Consider the following 23,252-nt stretch of genomic DNA (forward strand, 5'->3'; position numbering starts at 1 on the left):
TTCTCCAGTATTTGTGAGCCATCTCTCATCTATCTGGGCAAAAAAAGGTAACTTCCAGAGATCCCCCTGTTTTCCCCAGCCCTGGGATTATAGGCACAAATTGCTCTACCTGGCTTTTTATGTAAGTACTAGTGATCCGAACTCAGGTCCTCACATTTGAACAGCAAACACTTTACTGGTAGCATCCACTTTATATTTTGAAATATGATCTCTCACCAAAACTAGGACTTGCCAATTAGGATAAACTGTCTGGCCACCTAGCTTCAGGGATCCATCCACTTCTACCTCTCCAGCACTGGGATTACAAGTGTGTGCTATGCTGCTTAGTGTTTTGTTTGTTTGTTTAAATATGGATTGTGATGCTGGAAGTTGAGTCCTCATGCTTATGTGGCAAGCACATTACAACATCTACCCAGACTGCTGTTGGCTCTTAAAATGCCTCATTCTATAGACTATAGAAAGTAACTAAAAAGACTGAAGGTGGAATTTTGGTTTTCTCAGCTGAGAGTTTTGTTGTATATTTGCATTATGTGTATCTGTGTGTGTCAAAGTGAGTACAGGTGCCCATGGGAATCAGAGAGGGCACAGGATCTATCCTCCAGAGCTGGAGTTATAGTGGTTGTATGTCCACTCCTGAAGTGAATGCTAGGAACTGAACTTGGGAAGAGCAGTATGCATTCTTAACAACTGAGCCATCTCTTCAGCACCAACTGGGAGTATTTTTTTTTAATATGTATTTTAAAAAGGAAGTTGTCAGGAAATAAAATGCAGGGAACCACAATGATGAGTCTGACAAAGTCTTCAAAGAACAATATGAAACCAAAAGGTGATAATGATAATTAACAAATAATAACAGAAAAAAAAACCAAGTCAAAGGTTGGCACTCAGTAGCTAAGAGTGGCCAGGGCACCATGTGCAGTCACATGCCCAGTATAGCCACTGACCTAAAAGTATCCCACAGGTCCTCCTGCCTCAATGGTCCTCTCACTGATCAATCTTCAAACTCCGTCTCTGTTGCAGACTTGCCTGCACCTTCAGTGAGCATCATCACCAATAAACAAGGCCCGTCATTAAGATAAATTCTCTCAAATTTGGCCACTTACCAGAACTCTCTTACATCTTCCCTCTCTCAGGTCTGCAAAACTTAACTGCCAAATGTAAAAAGAATAGCCTTCTTGGGGGAAATTTGTTACTTCTTGATTTGTCTAGCAGAATTGCCAAGAGATCAGTGCTCAGAGCATTTGGAGTTTGGGGCTTTTAATCCTGTGTACCTCCTGATGCCAAAGTGCCTATAAATCTAGATGGTAAGTGAGGTGCAAAATGGGGGAGCAGAGTCCTTAAGGGAGAAGCAGATGGCCTGCGTTCTTCCCATCCCAGCAATGTTATCAATCTCAATGAACGGGCTCACCTTTCTACCCCATCTCACCAGCCTCAAAACACGAGAGAAAATTCACCTGGCATAAACTCAACGGGCATAAACTCAACGGGCTACATACTCTAGTCTCATAGGGGCCAGACAGCTCATGCAAAGCCTGCAGCTGAGATGCTTCGAGGTGGGGGGCACCATCTGGGGTAACTGTTACCCTTCTTCATCTCTCTCCTCATACCAGAACACCCAGCCCTGGCTTTCATAATGTTTTTTCACAAGAAAATTTTGGATAAAACAATTTGATTTTTAAATATTTCTAATTAGTGTAGAAACTGCTTCCAAATATGTGTGTCAAGATAAAACCCCAAATCTTCTAAAGCACCCAGCTCAAGAGTGCCAGTCTAAAATAGAATGCTTTGTGGAAGAAAGACATTTCAAATATATGTTAACTATCAAAGAAAACATGAAGGGCTTCAATTGATGGGTTGTAGAATAGATGGACAGTTAGAAAACTATATGGAAATGGCTCATAAATGAGTCAGTATAGACAGGTAGGTAGGCAGACAAGTACAGGAATGCACAAACTCTGGTAGATGGCTGGCTAAGGGGAAAAGTGGTGGGTAGTGAGACAACCATAGCTGAGCGCAATGCCAAGGCTGCAGCGAAATCAGATCCGCTGAACTAATGATGGCGGTGTTCTCAGAGGGCTAGGAAGCAAAGTTAAAATAGGGAACAAACAAGCTCCCAAAGAAAATTTTTTGGCTGTGTGTGTATGCAATATAATGGCATATAAATGGCAACCTGGAAAAATCTAGAATGTCCCAGGAGACAAACTTCTAGGCATATCTATGAGGGAGTTCCTAGCTTGGGTTAATTGAGATGGAAAAACACACCCGAAATATAAACGACACCAGGCCATGGGCTGGGGTTCTGGATTGGATAAAAAGGAGAAAGAAGCTCGGTATCACCATCTGTCTCTTCCTGTTTCCTAACTGTGGAAACGGTGTGGGTGGCTGTCTTGGGTTCCTGCTGCCATGACTTCCCATCATTTGCCCCAGAACTGTGAGCCAAGATGCACTCTTCTTTCCTGCGTTATTTCTGCCAACTATTTGTCATAGTAAGGAAAGTTATTCAGGGGGATGGATTTTCTGCACTGAAAACAGCTCCTCTGTCTTCTCTCTCTCTGAAAATACCTGAGCAGGTCATGAGTGAAATGACTGCAGTATTCTGAGATCCTGGGCACATGGCCCAGACATTGTCTCCTCTCTTTTTTTCTTCTCTTAGAGGTGGTGAGCTCTGTTCCAGAGTCCATAGAGAAGTGAGATGGAGGTGAGGAGGAGGCAGTGCAGGCCCCTGGACCTTCTTAAGGAGACAAGGAGGCACCTGTGAGACATATGGGATCTCACTCTTGGGTAGATGCAGAAACACACAGGGAATAGAGCCAAACATGGGGTACCCTTCCAAGGCATCCAGTCAGATACTGAGAGAGACAGAGACCAGATTTCAGAGTGTTGGCATGGACCAAAGCAGTCCACATGGCCCTGCCGGGAGACAAGTCCTATTAAAGGCACACTGCTAGTGTAATGGCACTGGGTATCATGGCGGTTTCTATGGGATTGCTTTTCTTTCCCCACTGCCCGTACTGCGCCTGTGTCATTTTCACCCCCAACACTCATCCCCGCCCCCTCCTCACCAGCCTTACCATCTGTCAGAGTCTGGAAGCACATCTTGCCACTGAACTTTCCGTAGCCGGCCACGGTTCGGGCGCGCACCTGAACCACGTACACCATACCCGGCCGTAGCCCATCAATACGAGCTGTGTTGGTCTGGCTCCTGGCCATGGAAGAATTGAACTCATTGTGCTCCTAAAGAAGAGACAGGGGAAGAGAAAGGCGTCAGCAGCCAGCTCCTGAGTATGTAACCCCAGGCAGCTCTCTGGGAGGGCACTCAGTCCCATCAGTTCTTGGTCTTACACCTCTGGTAGAAGCTGTCTTTCTTGGAATGAGGACAGCCTGCCTGGGCCAAGGGAATGAAGAGTCAGCTTTGGCCCACAGGCTGGCGGCACATTGAAGAAAGGAATCTGAGGAAAGAGTTGAGCTCCCACTGCCTGACTGGGAGTTCATAGACACTTTCTGTCCATGCCCCAGCCATCCCTCAGGGTTCACAGGTAAAATAACAGCTCAGTCAGCTTTGCAAATTCCATCACCTCTCTGACCTCAACAATGGCAAGCTTTGCAGCATATATGTGCCTCTTGTCTGCCTCTATTTGCTTCTGCTGATGTACAGTGCATGCTCTCCCTGCTTGAGATCTGCTGGCCATGCCACACAATTACTGTTCTAGATGACTCCTGAAGTTCCTCCAAAGTTTTCAGTAAACGGTTTTGCCTCCATCCTGCTAAAGTGGCTGAGTTCTAGACTGCCTCTCATGCCTGCTTCTACCTTCTCTTGGCCTTCTCTGGGTCTCCATGTTCTAACTCCCCACCATCAGCTCCTGAGACAGCATGTCCTTTCTCCCAGGGGTCCTCATCCCTTTCATCAGCTCCAGGAATCAACCCATCTTCCTGCCTCCTCTCTCTAATACCAGATCCCTTGTTTCCTATGGTCTCATCTGTCTGTCCCTGGTGTGCACCAACTTGCATGTATTCATTGTTTTTCTCCCTGACTCTTCTCACCACAAGTACTGTTAAAGCACTGCTTCATCTTCTTGCTGCTGATATTATTTAACATCAGAATGGTAACTAGATTCCCATCCCTTAAATGCTTCCCACCCATATGATGTTTGTCCAGTGTTAAGGTTCTTGTCTTAAAGGGTCCCTGCTTTAACTGTCACCAGACGGAAACCAAACTTCTCAAGTTAGACAACCATGCTCTTCAGGATGAAATTAGTTCTAATCTCTCACAGTTCCCTGGAAGCTGTGGTCTCATTATTCCTCTGGGAACCACACCCAAGCCACCAGCATTTTGCTCAAGGCTATTTCCCCAGTCTGAATTGGTCCTGCTCCCTCCAGGTTATTTAAGCTCACATCCCCCAGCACCTCCTTCCTAGGGAGCCCTATTTCACTTCCCCAGCACATAGGCTCTTTTATCACTGCCCTTGCTGTTTACAGCTCACTCTTAGCACCCTATACATCAGCCTGGTCTCTATTTCCATGTAAGTATATCTTTCCTCTGCAAGGATTTTGGGCTAACACTAAGTATGCAAGAACAAAGACTTAGAGTCTGGGCCTTCCTCTGCATGCACAGTGAATCCTGGAGTGTGATGACTTCATTGAAAATAAAGAGGCTGGGTCACTAAAAACAGATCAATTCCCAACCTCCTGTTCAGATCTGGGAAGCTATTAAGAGTTCTAGGCACAGTGGTTCAAGAGGCAAGGAGACCAATGAGAGAAAGGTGCACACAGAGACTCTGCACCCCCACATGCTCAGCCAAATCCCAGGGAGAAAAACATGGGGAAGTGAACTGGAACAAAAGAGGAAATTCTCACTTCCCTAAAATATGTAGAATGGTACTTTGCAAAAGCAGAGTCCACTGGATTCTCTCATCCAGTCATTCAACCAAATTATGTATATGGGTGTATGGGCCTTGGGTCCAAAGTGTGCTTTGTCTGTTCTGGGGAGATGACACCTAGTGGAATGGATAGGAAGACACACGGATGATAGCAGTGTTGATTGTGTGATGTGGCAGAGGGACACTGGCAGTAGGGAAGGCACTGTGGGAATGTGTCAAAGGGAAACAAGCCTGATTTGGGGAGAGAGCTATTCACAGGGAATCAGGAATGAGTAGCATAAGTACCCTCATACAGATGAAAGAAAGCAACAGCATTGCATTGGTAACTAGAGATCAAAAAACAGAATAAAACAGACTACAAGAGGGGCCAAAAGGACTGAGGAGCATGTAAGTGTCCAGGATAGCTTTGTGTCAACTAGACATAAGCTACACTTAGCTGAGAAGAGGTAGACTCTTTAGAAAAAGCCTCCATAAGATCAGGTTGAAAGCAAGCCTGGAGAGCATATTTTTTAAATTAGTGATTGATTGGGAGGACCCAGTTAGTTGTGGCTGGAGCTACCCCTGGGCTGGCGGTCTTGAATTCTATAAGAAATCAGGTTGAGCAAGACAGTAGCCAGTAAGCAGCACTCCTCCATGTCCTCTGCATCAGCTTCTGCTTCCAGGTTCCTGCCCTGTTTGAGATCTTGCCCCAGCTTCCTTTGAGGATGAATATGGAAGTGTAAGCCAAATAAACTCTTTCCTCCAGAACTGGCTTTTTTTTTGTTTGTTTGTTATTGTCTTTCATTGCAGCAAAGAAACCCTAAGACATGAAGAATTTGGGAGTGTAGGTAGCACAGGGGTAGTAATGAAAAGGTTTGGCTTGAGGAGTCATGGGTTCAAGGCTAGCTTCATTTGACAGTTGAAAGTTACAAAAAGGCCCTAATGGAGGGGTTACCCACTGAGCCCTGGGAGAAGTTGTCTAGAAAGGAACTTCTCACTGGCCTTTGTATCTACTTGTACAGCAGGGGCTAGAGACGATTCTCCTGGGGTCCTCTCCACCCTAGTGAGGGATTGAGCAGATGGAAGGCTGTTCACTGTAGAAGGGATGTCATCTAGAACTTGTTAATTACTATTTTGACACACTGAAGACAAGAGATCAGAAACTATGAGCATCACCTCATCATGTTGCAAAGAAGAAGAAAACACCATTGCTACAAAATGCAGGCGACTGCCTGACTTCTCTGGTTTTGCAGGAATCAGATGGAATCACGCACTGCTTGAGATGAGTGAAACCCTGATTGGGTAGTGCTTACTGCAGGGAGAGTGTTTTGATATATTGGCATTTGGATGGTGAGGACCAAATGTTAACCCATAATCACTTTCCAGTCCACACACTCTTGAAGCGGTTCAGTGATTAAAATGGGCATCAGTTCTTGTTCTTTGCCAAGTCATTAATCAATTCCAGACAAATGAGTGAGAGCGATGAGCAAGGTTGCTTATGACTGGTTTGATTATAAGTATGTGAAGATGGAGGACACGGCTGCGGAGGGCAGTAGTTATGTCTCCATTATCTCTCTACCCATAGCATTCCAGCTCCTCACAGCCTGGGCTCACCACAACTCAGTGCTAAGGGAATGAGCAAACGGCACCCTTACCATCAGCTGAGCACAAGGTATTGCTAAGGTCTAGAAGTGTTTCTGTGAGATCTTGAAATCTGAAGAGTAGAACGCCCCCTCCCCAACCTAAACCAACTGGCCCTAGTTTAGATCGTTGTTATCAAGTGCTGGAGAGATCTAAACACTTCATCATAAAGACAGCTGAGGGCAGATGTAGATGCTCCCTCCCCATGGTTTGCCTACATGCACTGACACCAGGAGTGAAAAGTGCTACAAGACAGTAAACAAGAGAGAATGATGAATGGGAATATATTGAGATGGGGAATGAGATGAACGTGGGAGAGGTGCAGGGAGTGTCTAGTTCTCTGATCTGAGCTCTCTATTAATGAACTGCTGGGGGAAGGCAGAGCCCCACTGGTTCTATTCACAAAACTGAAGTTAGTTGAAAAGTGTTCCCGGCACAAACTGAGAGTCTTATTGGGCAGGAGCCCCACAAGGGTGCTGCCAGAGGCTGCAAAACTACCACCAGTGGGTCAGCCACTTACCTTATCAATAAAGTGCTACTGCACACAGCCATGCCCATCTCTTGCTATGTCGCCTGGGGCTGCTTTCCTGCTAATGACTCTCGGTTCAGGTGAAGAGAATGGGACATCCACAGGGAGAGGAGGGGGTACAGGATGAGGGAATAGGGAATTTTGTTCCTTTGGACTGGATCCAAGACATTGAATGGGCTGGATTCTATTTGTGTTGGTGAATCAGACATGATGATCATTCATTTTTCTTATACGTCTTTGGGTTTAATATTAAAATCCAGTATCTTATTTCAGGAGTCACTCTGATACAGAAATCCTGAGCATAGATGATGATTTCATACAATTCCAGAAATTTCTAGCATTGAAATATAATCAAAATGTCTGTAATTTAGTTCTGTGACTCCCTGTATGTGACCTGTGTGGTCGTGGTTGTCATTTAGCCTTTATGTGATTTAGTTCCATCATCTATAACTGATTATAAGTGGCTTATAAATGTATTTCTTTCCAGGATCAGAACTAATATATCTGTGTATATTTGGAACATAATAGGTACTCAATATATGATGAATTACCATTTTGGTTATTATTTCAAAATGCCCTCACAGGCCAATGTCTTTTTCTTTAGTCATACTGGAAATGGTCAAGGCAATGTAATGGATTTTGCAGTGGAGCCCTTTGTAAGCCAAGGAGAGTTTTATTCTCATATGCTCAAGGGTGGTCAATGACTAGGCAAAGAATCCTCTTACGTTCCCAACTCATCCTCTGGAGGAAGGACAATAATATGCTTCACTGAGGTGTGCAAGCTGCCTCAGGCATTGAGTGCCATGTTTATGTGTGTGTTAATAATTAGTATGAATTAATGAGAAGCCAGAGGATGGCTTAAAACAGGAGCCTAATGTCCTTCATAGCCTAAAAGGCTGAGGTTAATTACAGTGCTGCAAAGGAGGAGGTCTGAATGGAAATGCAAAGACAGTAGCAGAGGTTGGGCTGCGCTGAGCCGGAGAACAGGAAGCCAAGGCCCAGAGGCATGAGCCGCATGGCTGTGGACCCAGGTTATGTCAAGCACTTGACCTCATCACAGCTGCCCACTGAAGTGTCTGCTCTCTGCCTTGTCCACAGAAGGTGAGGGTGAGGCAGAGCGGTTGGCACCAAAACACTCAGCCTCTTGCCAATACTGCCACCTGCTGCAGGGTAAAAGAGCAGGTCTCACATCCTAGCTATGAGATTGACCTATGAGAGTATTTTTGCTTATTTTTATTGTGCAAAGTAGTTATAATAATACTGAACACACTGGAATAGGAAAAGAAGTGTAAATCTTATTAAGTAAGGTACCAAATAGGCATTATCTTAGGAAAATTCGTCTCAGATAAAGTATAATTTCAACAGGGCTGCAAGATCACATGTATGGTAAAAGGGATTGAGTAGACCCTGGCCAATGACCCAGTACACTGAATAGTAAACTGATATGTGTAACTTGGTGGGATTTCTAGGTCAACTTTGGAACAAGATGGAGCCAATGGTTCCAAACAGTTTTATAGATTGATCCTTACCTTTTTATCTCCCCCTCCCCTGAATTTGTTTTGCAAAAATAGATCCTTAACTTGGAAGTGACTTGGGTATAACGGCACGCTGGCTAATTTTATGTCTACTTGACACAAGGTAGAGTCATCTGAAAGGAGGGAACCTAAACAGAAAATGCCCCCATAAGATCCAGCTATAGGGATCTGATCCACTAATTAATTTCTGGATATAGATCCACTAATTAGTTTCTTGATTAGTAATTGATGGGGGAGAGTCAGGCCCATTGTGGGTGGGGACATCCTCGGGCTGGTGGTCCTGATTTCTCTAAGAAAGTAGACTGAGCAAGCCATGAGAAAGAAGTACCACTCCATGGTCTCTGCATCAGCTCCTGCCTCCAGGTTCCATCCCCACTTGAGTTCCTGTCCTGACTTCCTTCAATGATGGACTATGATGTGGAAGTGAAAGCCAAATAAACCCTTTCCTCCTCATCTTGCTTTTGGGCATGGTATTTCATGATTGAGAAATGATTACTGTAACTAAGAAAAATTGGTTAAAATTACCCTCAATTCATTGAATGTTATGAGTCCACTGTCTGTGAAGGCCAGTGTTCTTTAAACAGAACTGATTGTTATCTCATTCATCTCACTGGCAGGTGCTCCCATAATGTTGAGGAGCATACCTCCCCCATAGACAAGACTGGCGACCTAGACTAATCTGCTCCTCTACTTTCAGGGATGTAAAACTGCTACTATTTCACAAATGTGCGAACTGTGCCCTGCAATGGTTAAGTAACAGGACCACAGCAGCTTGTCAGGGTACTGGAAATAAGGACTTTGCTTCTACTGCAGTACTATTCGGCCATCACCTGGCCTCCCTGCAGGGCTGTGGGGTCTTCATCCCTGATTGTCTCTATATCCATCCACCTAGCAGATGACCTCAGTTAGACAAAGGATTTCCATACCATGTACATCTCAGCTCACACATGAGCATCTCCAACCCATCCCCTCTCTTAATTGCAAATGAAGAGTTACCTTCTGGCTGAGGTCACCAGTTTTCTGCCCACACCTCTACCTGGCTTTCTTACGGGCATTTTAGCCATAGAGCTGAACTTCTGCTCTTCTTTCGTCCCAATATCCATTTCCCATAGAGAGCTCCTCCTTGGTTGATGTTGCCTACTTCATTCTAGAAGTCTCTTTAAACTCATCCACATCCCATCCAACCTCTAAACCCTGCTAGCTCTCCCTGTAGTGTGTACTGTATATCTAGAAGCCAGCTAATTTCCACAGCTCGTGGGTGATGCTCCAACTCAAACATCTATCTTCCTGACAGATGATTATGGATCTAGCAGGCTTATTTACAGCCTGAACGATGTTCAGAATATAAGTCGCAGCCTGTCCCTCTTCTGCTCTTAAAGTGTGGTGGTTCCCTGCCTTACTCTGTAGTAAAGCTTGAGTCATCATACCTCATCATGTTGACTTCCCCTGGTAATAAGCTCTCTCACGTGTCCACTAGCTCCCTACTGCTCATATCATCCCAGGTGTTCTTGTCTGCTTCCTGCTCCTGGAGTCACAGCTGTGACAGCATTTCAGAGTCTATCATTCTCTCCTTGCTGAGATAACTGCTTGTAACTTGACTTTCTTCAGATACTGAAAGAGGTCTCGTCTTCTCCAAGAGGCTATGACCATTTTACTTTGTGACTTATGTCTGCCTGGCCTTTACAAAGTCATTCATCTGCTCTGTTTTTTTTTTTTCTTTTAATTTTTAAAAGTTTATTATTTTTGTATGTCTCTGTGTGTCTATTTTATGTGGGGTTGTATATGTGCCACTGCATATGTGCAGAGGCCAGAGGACAACTTGCAGGAGTTGGTTTTCTTTCAACCTTTATTCGGCTTCTGACTATCAAATTCAGAATATCAGGCTTGCTCACAAAATGCCTTTACCCTCTGAGGATCTTGCCAGATCATCTATATTTTTTATGCTATGATTTTAAACATGATAATCATTTCCATATTTTGTATGTTCATTGTTTAGTCTGCCTCCCTCTTTTGGGAAGCAAGATTCCTATGGCAGAACACTTTTGTTCACTAACATATCCTAGAATAGGACCTAACAAATAGTATTGAGATCAAACTCTTCAACAAATAAACAAATGCATCTGCTGTTTTTCTAAACAGTATGTTGGGTTAGTTCAGGAAGTACTGTATTTTCCCAGGATTTTTGCAAATGCTACAGTTAACCATGGTGGTCCTGTTTCTGTGAATGATGAACAGGTAGGGACCAACCCTACAGGGCATTGTTTCCCTTTTCTTGGCAATACATGCCCTGGGTAGCCTTCAGCAGCAGTTGCTGACAAGTAGTCAGGGACTGCAACACACAAATTTCTATTTCAATTCATTTTTTTATCTCTCCCTTTTAAATGTCCAATTACATGTTCCTTAACCTCCACATTAGTGTCATGACACATGCATATAATTTATAAATAAGTAAGCTTGAGTTGGAGGCACGGGATCAACAACTTGGAAAACAAATAATTTACAAGACTCCAAAATCCTCTAAAGGTTTGGGCACACCAGGTGGTTTTATTGCATCCTCCTTGAGATGGCAAATATGTGGCTATAGGATGGGGAGTGGTTTGCATAGTCCAGTCCAGTGAGCTGTCCAGACTGTCAGACCATGAGTCTCAAGGCTCTCTCCCAGGTCAACACAGAGGGAGCCTGGGCAAGGCAGACCTGAATTTCTCCCCAGGGAGCCCCTTTCTCCCTATGGTTTTCCTCCAACCGGTCTCCTTGTGTTTTCCAATGACCACACTCACTAAACAGTGTTGGCTTAGCCTTAGAAGCCCAAGGTCAAAGCTGGCTCACCTTCTCGTAGTACCGGATCTCATAGTCCAGGATGATGCCATTGGGCTGCTCTGGCTGAGGCCATGACAAAGTGATGCTCCTCATGGTGGCACTGACCTGGTGCATGATGGGGACAGTGGAGGGGGCTGTGGAGAGAGGAAGAGACAAGGGTAGCCAAAGAAATAATCAATATGGAGAGGAATAGAGAGAAAGAGGTGACTGGGTTTGAATTCTGTGCTTTCTCATTAGCTGTACTGGATCTGCAGAACTCCTTGTGGGTTTTGTGGGCTGAATGGAGTTGAGATGATAGAGCAGAGAGAAGGTGATGATTTAGCAGAGGAAAACACATGTGGGCAGGGCTGGGGTGGATGTGGAATATTTATGGTACAGAAGAAAAAGATTAAATAAGGGCTAGCGATATGGTTCAGTGGGTAAAAGTGCTTGCTGTGAAAGCCTGGCAACCTGGGTTCAATCCCCAAAACTGGTATAAAAGTGGAATGAGGGAACTAACTCCATAGACTTGTCCTTTGACCTTCATGTGTGTACTATGGCACATGTATCAACACACACACTTAAAAAAAATCCAAAGAGAGAACTGAAAAATAGGGAGAAGAGACAGAAACAACGAGAAGCCTTTGAAGTACAAGGTGCTAAAGGACCCTCAGTGCCGCAGTCACAGGCTGGGCTAATGTAGGGCAGAAAACCTGGGGAAAGAGAGAACATCAAGAGCAGAACTGATTAGTGCAAAGTAACTGTACCATAGAAAGGGACATTCCAGCACACATTTCTTCCTGGTACTGTGTGTAAGATTTTAATGTATTTCCTAAAAAGAAGGTAGCATCCTTCATGAAGACAGGAATACAGAGCTGCAACAGAGGCCCTGTCAGAACTCTCCAGATGAGAACATTTGTAATGAAGAACTCACAAACGCAAACGAAGAAATGATACACAAAGCAAACGTTTGGAAACAGGATAATAATTCCAAGATTAGCAAAGATGATTATGAAATTTCTGTTAGGAAATAATATTTATCTCCAAATTTAACATTTTTCACACAGTGTAAGTAAAATGAAAACAGTCTGGAAATAATAAATGAGGGCTGTCTTCCTAAGGGAAGAGGAGGGTAATGGATGAGGCTCAGTCTGCGATCTGCTCAGGGGCTGTTTTGTTTAGTCCTGGCACTTCTGCAGTGATGAAGGTCATTTCCTCACTCGAACTCCAGTATACAAGGGTTTCTCTAGGGACCATGGCTGAGTGACATTTACTATCCTCAATTTAAGTTAATAGATTCCCTCCAAGACCTGGAATCACAGACCACAGCTAGCAGATCACGTAAGGGGGAAGGCATGGATTTGCCCACAGTTCGTCAGACTCTAGTACCTACTAAAGTCAGTCTGTGCCAGGGAAGGGGAAGCAGAGGACACATTCTAAAGATGCTCCCAGTTGTGTGAACCACACAGAGTGAGAAGTGTGGGAAATGCTACCATGACATCTTAGCATCAGAGTGTCTTCTAGGACTTTGGAGATCAGTTTGCACAAAGCCTACTAGAGATCATGTGTTGGCCATTACACTGCACCTCTCTGAACTGACTAAGGGCCTCAGATAGTGTGCCACTGTACTTACATAGAGGCTCGCCTCCTTCAGAGTTCCAGATAATCACTGATTAGCTCACCCATCCCTGCAAAACATGGGTTCCCCAATAGGCACTCCTAATCAAAGATTCCACAGTGATCTTTCCAAGGCTTCAGGATAATAGTAGAGGTGTGCCAAAATCCTTCTACCCAGTCCTTCTTCCTTTCCTCCTCTTTCCCCCTCACTTTTACTGGAATGGGATCATCATTGTTGTCTGACGGCTCCCCCTACAATGTCCCTACCAAACACTTGCTGCCAAGTTCCTGCTACATGTAAGACATCCTGCTCTGTGCTTCTGTAAATCTCACTACTTTTGTATCTATCTGCCTTACTCATATCTCTGTCTACTTCTCCTTGGTCTCACCTCTCCCAACTCAAGTAGTCTAGATATTGTGGTGAAAGATCAGAGAAACAGAACCAGACACAGCTAACCTCACCTCGCCAATTCCTCAGCTGATCTCGTTTCCTCAAACTGGAAGCCTCTGTGTCCTCATCTGAATGGATCTCAGATGAACTGCTGCTTCAAAGCCTAAAAGCTTAACAGCTTCTAGTTCCTGGTCCTCACACTTTTATATACCTTTCTGCTTCCTGCCATCACTTCCTATGACTAAAGGCATGTGTCACCATGCCTGGCTGTTTCCAGTGTGGCTTTGAACTCACAGAGATCCGGATGGATCTCTGCCTCCAGAAAGCTAGGATTAAAGGTGTGTGTGCCACCATTTTCTGGTCTCTATGTCTGTCTAGTGGCTGTTCTGTTCTCTGACCCCAGAAGTTACTATGGTGCACAATATATTGAGGAACACAATATCACCACAGTCTAGAACGTTCCTTGTTGCACATAATAGCTTGTCAAAGATCTAAAGAAACAAGATAGATTGTACTTGAGTTTTCCCTGCTATAAAAACTGGTCAGCTGCTACAGATATTTCTCCACATCAGGACATGCTGCTACCTGCAATAGCTCTTACCAAATGGACCCATGTTATCTACATGTCTGTAAGTATGAGATAGAGACATCAGTCTAATTCTCCTCCATTGTTTGTACTACAAGTTAAGTTTAAATCTAATATCTACCAAGTTTTGTGTTTTCTATTAGTTTGACTATTAGCCTTTGGATCAAAAGCATGTTTTTGTCATTCAATCAGGAAGTTAGAGTCACGTATAACCTCTAGATTTCCCCAAGGTATGTTCTCTCTCACCATGTCTATAGACTTGGATTTCTGTTGTGGAGATTCATAATCCCTCTTTGCTTTTATATGGGTTTTTAAGTGGCATGAAATTTGATTTACTAATCTAACGAGTTGAAAGAACTTTTTATCCTCTTCACAACTGTCTAATGCATTTTTCTCCTACCTTATTACAGCCAAGCTTTGTTAGTTAATTAGACAGTTGCTGTTTAATTGCATCTGTCATGTAGCTGCTCTTTTAGGTTCTAGAGATACATTCATGAGCAAAGTAAACTTTCTTGCCCTTATAAGACCTACTCTCTACTGGAGGGATTCAGAGTCTAGACATACTAAACAAATAACAAGATATATAGAAGATAGTACGTACATGGGGAATGAAGTAGGGAAAGAGGAGATGGAACACCAGGGCAGGCAGTATGTGCTGGCCTGTGGGCGGCAAAGGCCTCCCTGAGTGGCAGTGCACGAGTCCCCCTCTAGGACAGTGGGAGCAGCACTGGAGAAGAGGCAGCCAAAGTACAGTGTCTGACCTGAAAGCATCACAGTCCAGGGAGAGGGGAGGGCCTTTGGCTTCCATTCCGAGTGAAGAGGAGGGGGGGAGCAGTAACAACAAAATAATGACAATCTGACTTGTGTGCTAACAGTGGCATCTTCTTCTGTGCTGCAAACAGAAGGGGAGGCCAGACAAAAGCCCGAGGACCCATCTTAAAGCCACTGCTGTGAGACCAGGCTCCAACAGCAGAGAGGCCAGCGTCTGCAGAGAAGCAGTCTCCAACTTAATGATGCTTTGGCCTTGCTTTTTCAAATCCCACCATGTTGAAAAGTGATTCTTATGTAGCAGAAACTATTTCTGATTTTGAACCTTTCCTAACCTAGAAATATTGGCTACAATACTCTCTTGATGCTGGGCAGCGACAATGAGCCACATCCATGTAAACATACAGTGACTAGTCCATCATCCACAGTTACCACCACATCATCAGGTGTGTGTGTGTGTGTGTGTGTGTGTGTGTGTGTGTGTGTGTGTGTGTGTGTTATGTTTGGTTTGGAATGAAGCTGTTTAATCAATTTATTTAGCTATATGAGATGTGGATATACTGTCAAAAACTGGGCTCTACATTAGGTAATTATTCCCAATCATAGGCTGCTACTGTTTTGAGCACATTTCAGTTGGGTTGGCCTAAACTTGGTGTTAGGTGCAGTGAGTGCTGTAGTGTAGCTATTTCCTCCCAGGAAGCCATTCCTTCCTGGAGAGAAGAGGGAGTCTCATAAGACTCAGAAAGCTCATAAAACATAGAAGCCTCAGGAAGCTTAGAAAATGACAAGATTCACAAGGCCCTTCCCCAAGTTTATACAAACAATAACAGTTTCTGGAGAGATGAGATTCTCTCTGGTGGTGATGCTTGCAAATTGTTCAGGGAGCTCCAGGGATTGTAGCTTTCATCAGTTGTCACCCATGCTGGGGTAGGCTTTTCAGGGGTGCAGCTGCCTTTGAGTCACTCATGCTCCCATTAATTATCCCAATGAAGTTACTAATGCACTAAGTTCGAGTGCGGTTACTCCTCTGGTCTGTCATGGGTAGCTTGTCTAGAGTGATCAGAGATCTATCTCTCCTGGAAAAGTCATATACAATGTAATTTCGACTTATTATATTTGCAACTCAGTGACAGTGTCATGGGGGGGTAGCCCCCTCACAAGTTGAGGAATACTGCCATTGGGAATGGCTCCACAGATGTGGGATACAGAAGAAAAAGAATTGAAAATGACTGCAAGGTTTTTGTTTGGAACAACCAAAAGGCAAGGCTGCCATCAACTGAGATGAGAGATGACATCAACACAAGCCATCTGGGAGGACAGACCAGGGGTTCCACTTTGAACACATTATTTTATAGGTGTCTAGGATGTCCCATGTAGACACTGGGTAGGGAGACACGTGTGTAAAGTTGGAGCTGTTCATTAGTATTTCAATAAATCAAGAAGGAGTAGAACTGAGAGATCATGAAGATAACTAGTGGAGTGCATGTTTTGAGATACAGGAAATGAGGAGAAAACAGCAAAGGGCCCTGTGAAAGCAAGGCCAATGGAGTAGAAGGAAAGCCTGAAGAGTGTGATTGCCTAGAAATCAAGTGGAAGGAAGCATACTCAGGGGACCGGTATGTTAAATCTTACTGCTAAGTCAGGTAAAATGAACCTGGAACTGAACTCCTGATTTAGGGACAGCCTCTGTGGTTAACTGTTTGGATGGTATATATTCAGATTGCTCAAGATCTTGCATGCCTTGGCAGGACTATGGGAGGGAGTGTAAGTAGTTCAGAAAGTGGCACTGTCTCTCATTGCTACATGTTCAGGGGATCCCAGTGTGACCCAAGATGGGAATGACTGAAAGGATCCTGATAATAATGCTTTCCTACCACAACTTGCCATTCAGATTCCCCTTACAGGCCATGTGGAAGCACAATCTGCATAATGTTGGTTTTAGAAGTACCACACAGGTTTTCAAGCTCCTTCTGTCTCCAGAGGTAAAATATCATCTATTAACACTGGCAGACTTAGAGCTGGGAATGTAGGTCAGCTGGTAGAGTACTCACTGAGCATGCACCAAGCTCTGGGGCCAATACCTAGCACCACAGAAAAAAATAAGTATGGTGGTACACATCTGTAATGCCAGTTTTTGGAAAGTAGAGGCAAAAGGATCAAAATTTCAAGGTCATCCTTGGCTATATAATGAGTATATAGATCAGCCTACGCTGTATGAGACTCTATCACAAACAAACAGGTAACAAATTTAAAAAAAAAAGGGGGGGGGCTCCAAGTTGGCAGATTAGAAGCATCTGGTGATGGTCACTTTCTCTGAGGATAGAATCAAACACAGGAGAGCAGCTACTTCTTGAAGTGGGTGGTGACAAAAATGCACTCAGAGGCTTTGGGGGTTAAAACAGAGGGTGAGAAAAAACATCCCAGCACCGAGGTCAGTAGCTGTGTGAAGAGGGAAGAGGTGAAAGGAAGAGGGGGAAACACAAAAAAACACGGTAGCATAGGCCTGGGCACCAAACAGAGGTCCAAATGACCAGGCATCGGAATCAGAACCCACACAGAAGAAAGGCACACAGGGAGCTTTCTCAGCTTCAAAATGGGTAGTTGTTGGAAAGTCATCTTGATGCTCTCTTGCTTGGACTCACTGCTGGGAGAATCAAAGTTTCCTTCATTTTCCTGTGTCTGGGAACAAAGTCATGAACAAGTACTGGACAGAAAGCCAGTCTGGTAACTATAGAAAAGACTCTGACCCCACAGTGCTAAGAACCAGCCATGATGATTCACACCTGAAATCCCAACCTTTCAGAGACTGAAACAAGAGGATTTCGTAAAGTTTTAGGATGACTTGGGCCTACATATTGAGTTTCCGATCAGCCAGAACTGTGCAGTGAAACTTTCAAATATTAAATAATGATAATAATTTAGTTAAATAATAACAATCAAAACAATAATGATGAAAAAGTGAGAGTTCTGTGAAGTGGAAAGCCATACCAGGCTGAAGCAAAGAAAGGGAACAAAGTTCCAGGTCAGTTTAGACCATCAATTTGCAAGGGAAGGTATAGGCACTGAGGTGAGTCTGTACCTTTCAGTAATTGCCCCCAGGAGCTAAGTTTCAGAACACTAGACCTGAGGGGAGGGCCCCAGATCTGTGCTGCTTAGGTTATGTCAACTTGATACAAACTAAGCTGACATGAGAAGAAAGAAGCTCAATTGAGGAGTTCTATTGGATTAGCCTGTGAGCATGTCTGTGGAGCATTTTATTTATAAATGATTTGTGTGGGAGGGCCCAGTCTACTGTGAGTGGTGCCACCCCTGGGCTGGCGGTCCTGAGTTATACAAAGGAGCAAGCTAAGAAGCCATGGAGAGCAAGCCAGGAAGCAGCATTCCCCATGGCCTTTGCTTTAGTTCCTGTCTCCAGGTTCCTGCCTTGAGCTCCTGCCCTGACTTCATTCATTGATGAACTGTTACTTGGAAGTGTGGAGTGAAATGAACTCTTTTCTTCCCAAGGGTTTTTTGGTCAGTGTTTTATCACAGCAATGGAAACCAGACCAGGACAGAATTCTCTGCTATCCATGCTTCAGAGTTGATGGTTGCAATTCCATACTGTTTCCCTGTCATCCAAACACACACACGGGGTCTTGGATCTGCAACAGCAGCCAACAATGGGGCAGCCATCCGAATGCACATGAAACATGAAACCTGCGCAAACCTGGTTGATTCACAGATTGTACCTCCCCATGACCAGGAGTGGCTCTGTCTACAATCCATACCTGCTTGGTGGGTGAACAGAAGGGTAGCAGAGAAAGGTGGAGGACAGTACATAGTCTGTGCTTTCTCCAAAGCTTGCACAGAACTCTCCCTTCTGCCTCCACATGGGCAGAAAGGAAACTTGTAGGATTTTTTTTTTTTGTTTCTTATTAAATTTTTTGTCATGCCTGCTTAGATTGAAATTTATATGTGCATCTTTTTCATCCCCCTCCTTTTTAATATTTAATTCTTAGGTTATAGCTCTATCTCAATTGGTAGAATGCTCATTGACCATGAGAATATATAGGTTCATTCTCCATCACCACATAAAACTGGATATAATGGTACAACTTTGTAAATCTGACCAGGAGTTCAAGGTCACTGAAAAAGAAAAAAAGTTCTTAATCCTTTTCTATTTCCTCCTGTATTTCTCTCCCTTGAAAAAAATTCACTACATTATTTTCCTTTTCTCATTTTCCCTTTGATGTTTTCCACTTAAAAATCTTTTATTTGATTTTTCTCTCTCTTATTTGTTGTTCCTTCTTTTAATATTTCATCTTTTTTTAGCATTCAGAACAGAAAGAGAAAAAGACCCTCAATGATAAACATGAACTAAAACAATTCATGACACTAAGTTAGCATTACAGGAGATATTTAAAAGTTCACTTCATAGTAGAAGAAGATAAACACAGCCAAGAGAGCATGAGGAAGAATAAGTATACTAAGATAAGATGAGCAAATAGGCACTGGGAGAGAATCAAACCTTAGAGAAAACAACAGGAAATAAAAAATGCTTTTTAATAATACTCCTGAATGCAGATGGTTATAATTCTCCAGTTAAAAGACAAAGAAGAGTCTATTAGATGATAAACAAGACCCAACTACTTGCCACCTGCAGGAAACTCACCATAGCAGCAAAGAAATCCACAAACTGAATGTAAAAGGATAAAATGTTATACTCCCAGCTAATAGAATGTGACTGCAAGTAGAAGTGGCTATTCCTATATCCAACAAAGCAGACCTCAACCTAAAACTAGGAGAGACAAATGTCATCTATATTGATAAAACATACATTATACTAAGAAGATATAATGGTTGTAAATAAACACACACTGATATCAGTATGCTTCAATTCATAATAGAAGTGCTATTGTCCATAAAGATACAACTAGGAATCAATATAATAATAATGGGTGTTGTGGTTTGTCTATTAAATTTCCCTTGAAGGCTCATGCATTTGAAGCTTTGTCCCTGGCTGGTGGTGCTACCAAGATGTGGGTAAACCAGAAAGCCTGTGACCTAATCAACAGGTTAGCCCACTGATGGAGCCATAACCTGATGACATTATTGGCATGTGATAGAAATGAGGAGGTGGACCTGGGCCCAGAAGATCACTGGGGTGTATCTTTGAAGGGAATATATTGTCTGTGGCCCCTTCCTGTCTCTCTGCCTCTTGGTCCTCATGAGATGAGCAGCTGAGCTCTACCATGCCTTCCTGTTGCCATGGTGTCCTGCTTTACCACAGGCTCACGTCAAGGAAGCAAACCAAACATGGATTGAAATATGTCAAGGTGTAAGTAGGAATAAGCCTTTCCTCCTTTAAATGATTTTTCTAAGACACTGTTGCAGTGGCAAAAGGGCTGGCTGACACAGCAGATGACTTTAGCACTCTATTCTCCCCAGTAGATAGGCTATCCAAAGCAAAACTCAACAAAGAAACACAAGAGGTTAACTGCACTGCAGGTCAAATGGAATCAGCATATATCTACAGGATATTTTTTTCCAAAAGATGCAAAACACTCTCTTCTTGGTAGCTTATGGAAGTTTCCCCCAAAGTAGTCATTTTAAAGATACACAGCAAGGTGCAACAAATACAAAAATACTGAAATATTTGTTTGGATCTTACCAGTTCTCAGTGGAAAAACTAGAAATAACTGGCGGGGGAAACACAAATATGCAGAGACTGAAAAACACACTTTTGAAATACCAGTAAGCTATTGAAGAAATCAGGGGAGAAACTGAAAAAAAAAAGAAGTCAAAATATCTGAAAGACTGCAATAAGATTATAAATTTTATTTAAAAATTTAGTAGAGTGACAGAATACAAAATCAGCATATGAAAATCAGTAGATTCTCTAAACACTGGTAATGAACTCATTGAAAAAGAAATCAGGAAAACAACTGCATTAACAATAACCTCAATAAAATTTAGAAATTAGCCTAACCCAGGAGACTTTCGTTAATGAAAACTCTGAAACCCCGAAGAAAGACATACAAGAAGACACCAGAGGATGGAAAGACCCCAAATGCCCATGAGTCAGCAGAACTGCATAATTGATGCTGGAAATCAGCCATATTGCTGAAAGTGTTTCATAGCTTCAGTACAATCCCTACCAAAATTCCAATGATATTCTTCATAGAACTAGAAACAAACAAACAAATCAAACCCAAAGTTCATAAGGAAGTAGAAAAGATCCCAGATAGCCAAAGTCATCCTAAGCAAGAAACACTGGAGGCATCAAAACATTCCATTTCATATTGTACTACAGAGCCATAGTAATAAAACAGCATGGAATGGGCACACAGATTGACCTGTAAAACAATGAGACAGAAGAAATAACCAGAAATAAACTCACACAGCTACAGAAGCAGATTTGGACAAAGATGGAAAAATATAAACATGAAGGAAAATGCCATGTCTTTACCAAATAGTATTGGGAAAATGGTATATCCACAAGTAGATGACTGAAATTCGAGCCCCACCTCTCACTCTGCCCAAAATTCATCTTGAAACTGTATGAATTTAAGACTCGAAATTGGAAACTTCTAGAGGAAAATCTAGCCGAGACCTTCAAGATACAGACAAAGGCAATGGCTTCCAGAATAGGACTTCCATAGATAAAAGAGAATAGTAAGGGTTGACAAGTGGGGTTTATGCAATTAAAAAGCTTCTGTACGTCAGTAGAAACAACAGTGGAATGGAAAGGCAGCCCACACAACAGAGGAAATCTTTGCCAGCCATTCACCTGATGGGTGATACTGAATATATAGAGAACTCAGAAAGTTCAAGCCAAATAAACAAATCATCCAATCCATAGATGAGGAACTGAACTCAACAGATACTTTTCAAAAGACAACACACAGCCGATAGAAACTGTTCGACATCCTTGGCTATGGGGGAAATGCAAATCAAATGTACATTGGGATTAGCACTCACTCTAGTCAGAATGACTGTAGTGGACAACAAAAGCAACAAGAGGTAGCAAGGATGAGGTGGGAGAAGCCTTACACACTGTTGGTGGGAATGTACATCAGTACAGCTATTCTGCAAATTCCTCAAAACCTTAAAATCAAAACTATACAACCCAGATTTCCACTCCTGAGTCAAAGTCAGTAAATAACACACACACACACACACACACACACACACACACACACACACACACACACACACACACACACACACACACACACAAATGCATAGGGGAATACTATTCAGCCACAAATAAGAATGAAATCACATCATTTACAGGGAAATAGACAAAACTGGCAATCATCATGCTATGAAAACCAGGCTAGCTTTGGAAAGACAAGATTGACATGCTTTCTCTCATATGTGGTGCTGGGATGCTGGGATCAGGGACATGCAAGAAAATGGAAGTAAAGAATTGTGGGAGAAGAACAGGACCAGTAGAAATAAGAAAGAGGATACAAGAGGGATAATTGAGGAATAAATGTGATCAAACTATCTTATATACTTGCACAAATATGTAAGAATAAATGCCATTATTTTGTATAATTCTGTGTACTGAATTTTTGAAAGATTAACCCTAACAGTCTGAGGCTAACCCTGAGCTTGATTCTTCTCTATGCCTCTGTCTTCAAAAAACCTTCATTCAAATCCATATACTTGTCAAACAATATGGCATACCTGCTCTGATCACTGGGGTCAGAGAAAAGAGATTACAACCTTGTTCTTGAGGTTCTTAGAGTTCCAGTTTCTGGAGTTGGCATGGGCCACCTCAGCAGCCACCTAGCAGCTCATAAATCCAGGAGAAGGGGGTTGTGGTCATCCCTGTCAACATTTCTTGGATTGATAGTGATGGTCTGATGGTCACAAATCCTTTGGAAAACTGTGTGCCTCACACAAGAAACTCTAATGTCTTACACTTTAATTGTGATGGGGCTTAGCACATGGGAGAAAGCAACAGAGCATCCCCCCTATGAAAGTTAGGAACAGCTTACAGCCAGTATCTGCCATCAGCAGTGCCTACACTATGGATTTGATTTTCCTTTTCTAAGGGCAAACATCACCCCTAAATCTGATCTTTTATGTTCTATGAAACCATCAGGCAAGTAGAAAATAAAAATAAGCTCAGGTATTCATTCATCCAAACATCAACTTCTAGAAAAACTAAGGCAGATGAGAAGATGAACTCCAGCAGGCAACCCCTGTGACCCTCCCACCCCAAAACATTGATTTCAGCAGTCAGTCAGGGCAGTCTTTTATACATAATCCTCAGAGGAAGGAATGGTTTTACTGAATGCTTGAAAGAATCTGTTTTGCAAGGACGCACAAAGCTTTTGAGTAAATTAAACATTCTACCAAGAGACAGAAATAATGAAAATGAAGAGTTCACAAGATTATTCAAATTTAGAAAAAAAAGAGCCCATTTTTTTTTTTTTGTAAGAAAAGGTATGAAGAAAGAATTAGTTTGGGAGTTATTTGGAAAGAAGATAGAAGATACTAAAGTCTCAGTAAAGATGTTTGGCCTTAAAAGGAGGTGCTC

The 23,252-nt window shown here is 42.9% G+C and overlaps 1 protein-coding gene across 3 annotated transcripts in view; it reads right to left on the reverse strand.

Moving 5' to 3' along the window:
• Ephb1 (EPH receptor B1) overlaps positions 1–23,252 on the reverse strand; it is a 394,573-nt gene that overhangs the window by 86,725 nt on the left and 284,596 nt on the right. For all 3 annotated transcript variants that reach the window (XM_036192519.1, XM_036192518.1, XM_036192520.1), the window contains exons 6-7: positions 11,388–11,512; positions 3,072–3,234 (exon numbers count right to left, since the gene is read on the reverse strand). In XM_036192519.1, coding sequence (XP_036048412.1) covers positions 3,072–3,234; positions 11,388–11,512 — 288 coding nt within the window. The remainder of the gene's footprint in view (positions 1–3,071; positions 3,235–11,387; positions 11,513–23,252) is intronic.

Source organism: Onychomys torridus, chromosome 7 (genome assembly GCF_903995425.1).
Source record: "Onychomys torridus chromosome 7, mOncTor1.1, whole genome shotgun sequence".
Classification (NCBI taxonomy): Eukaryota; Metazoa; Chordata; class Mammalia; order Rodentia; family Cricetidae; genus Onychomys; species Onychomys torridus.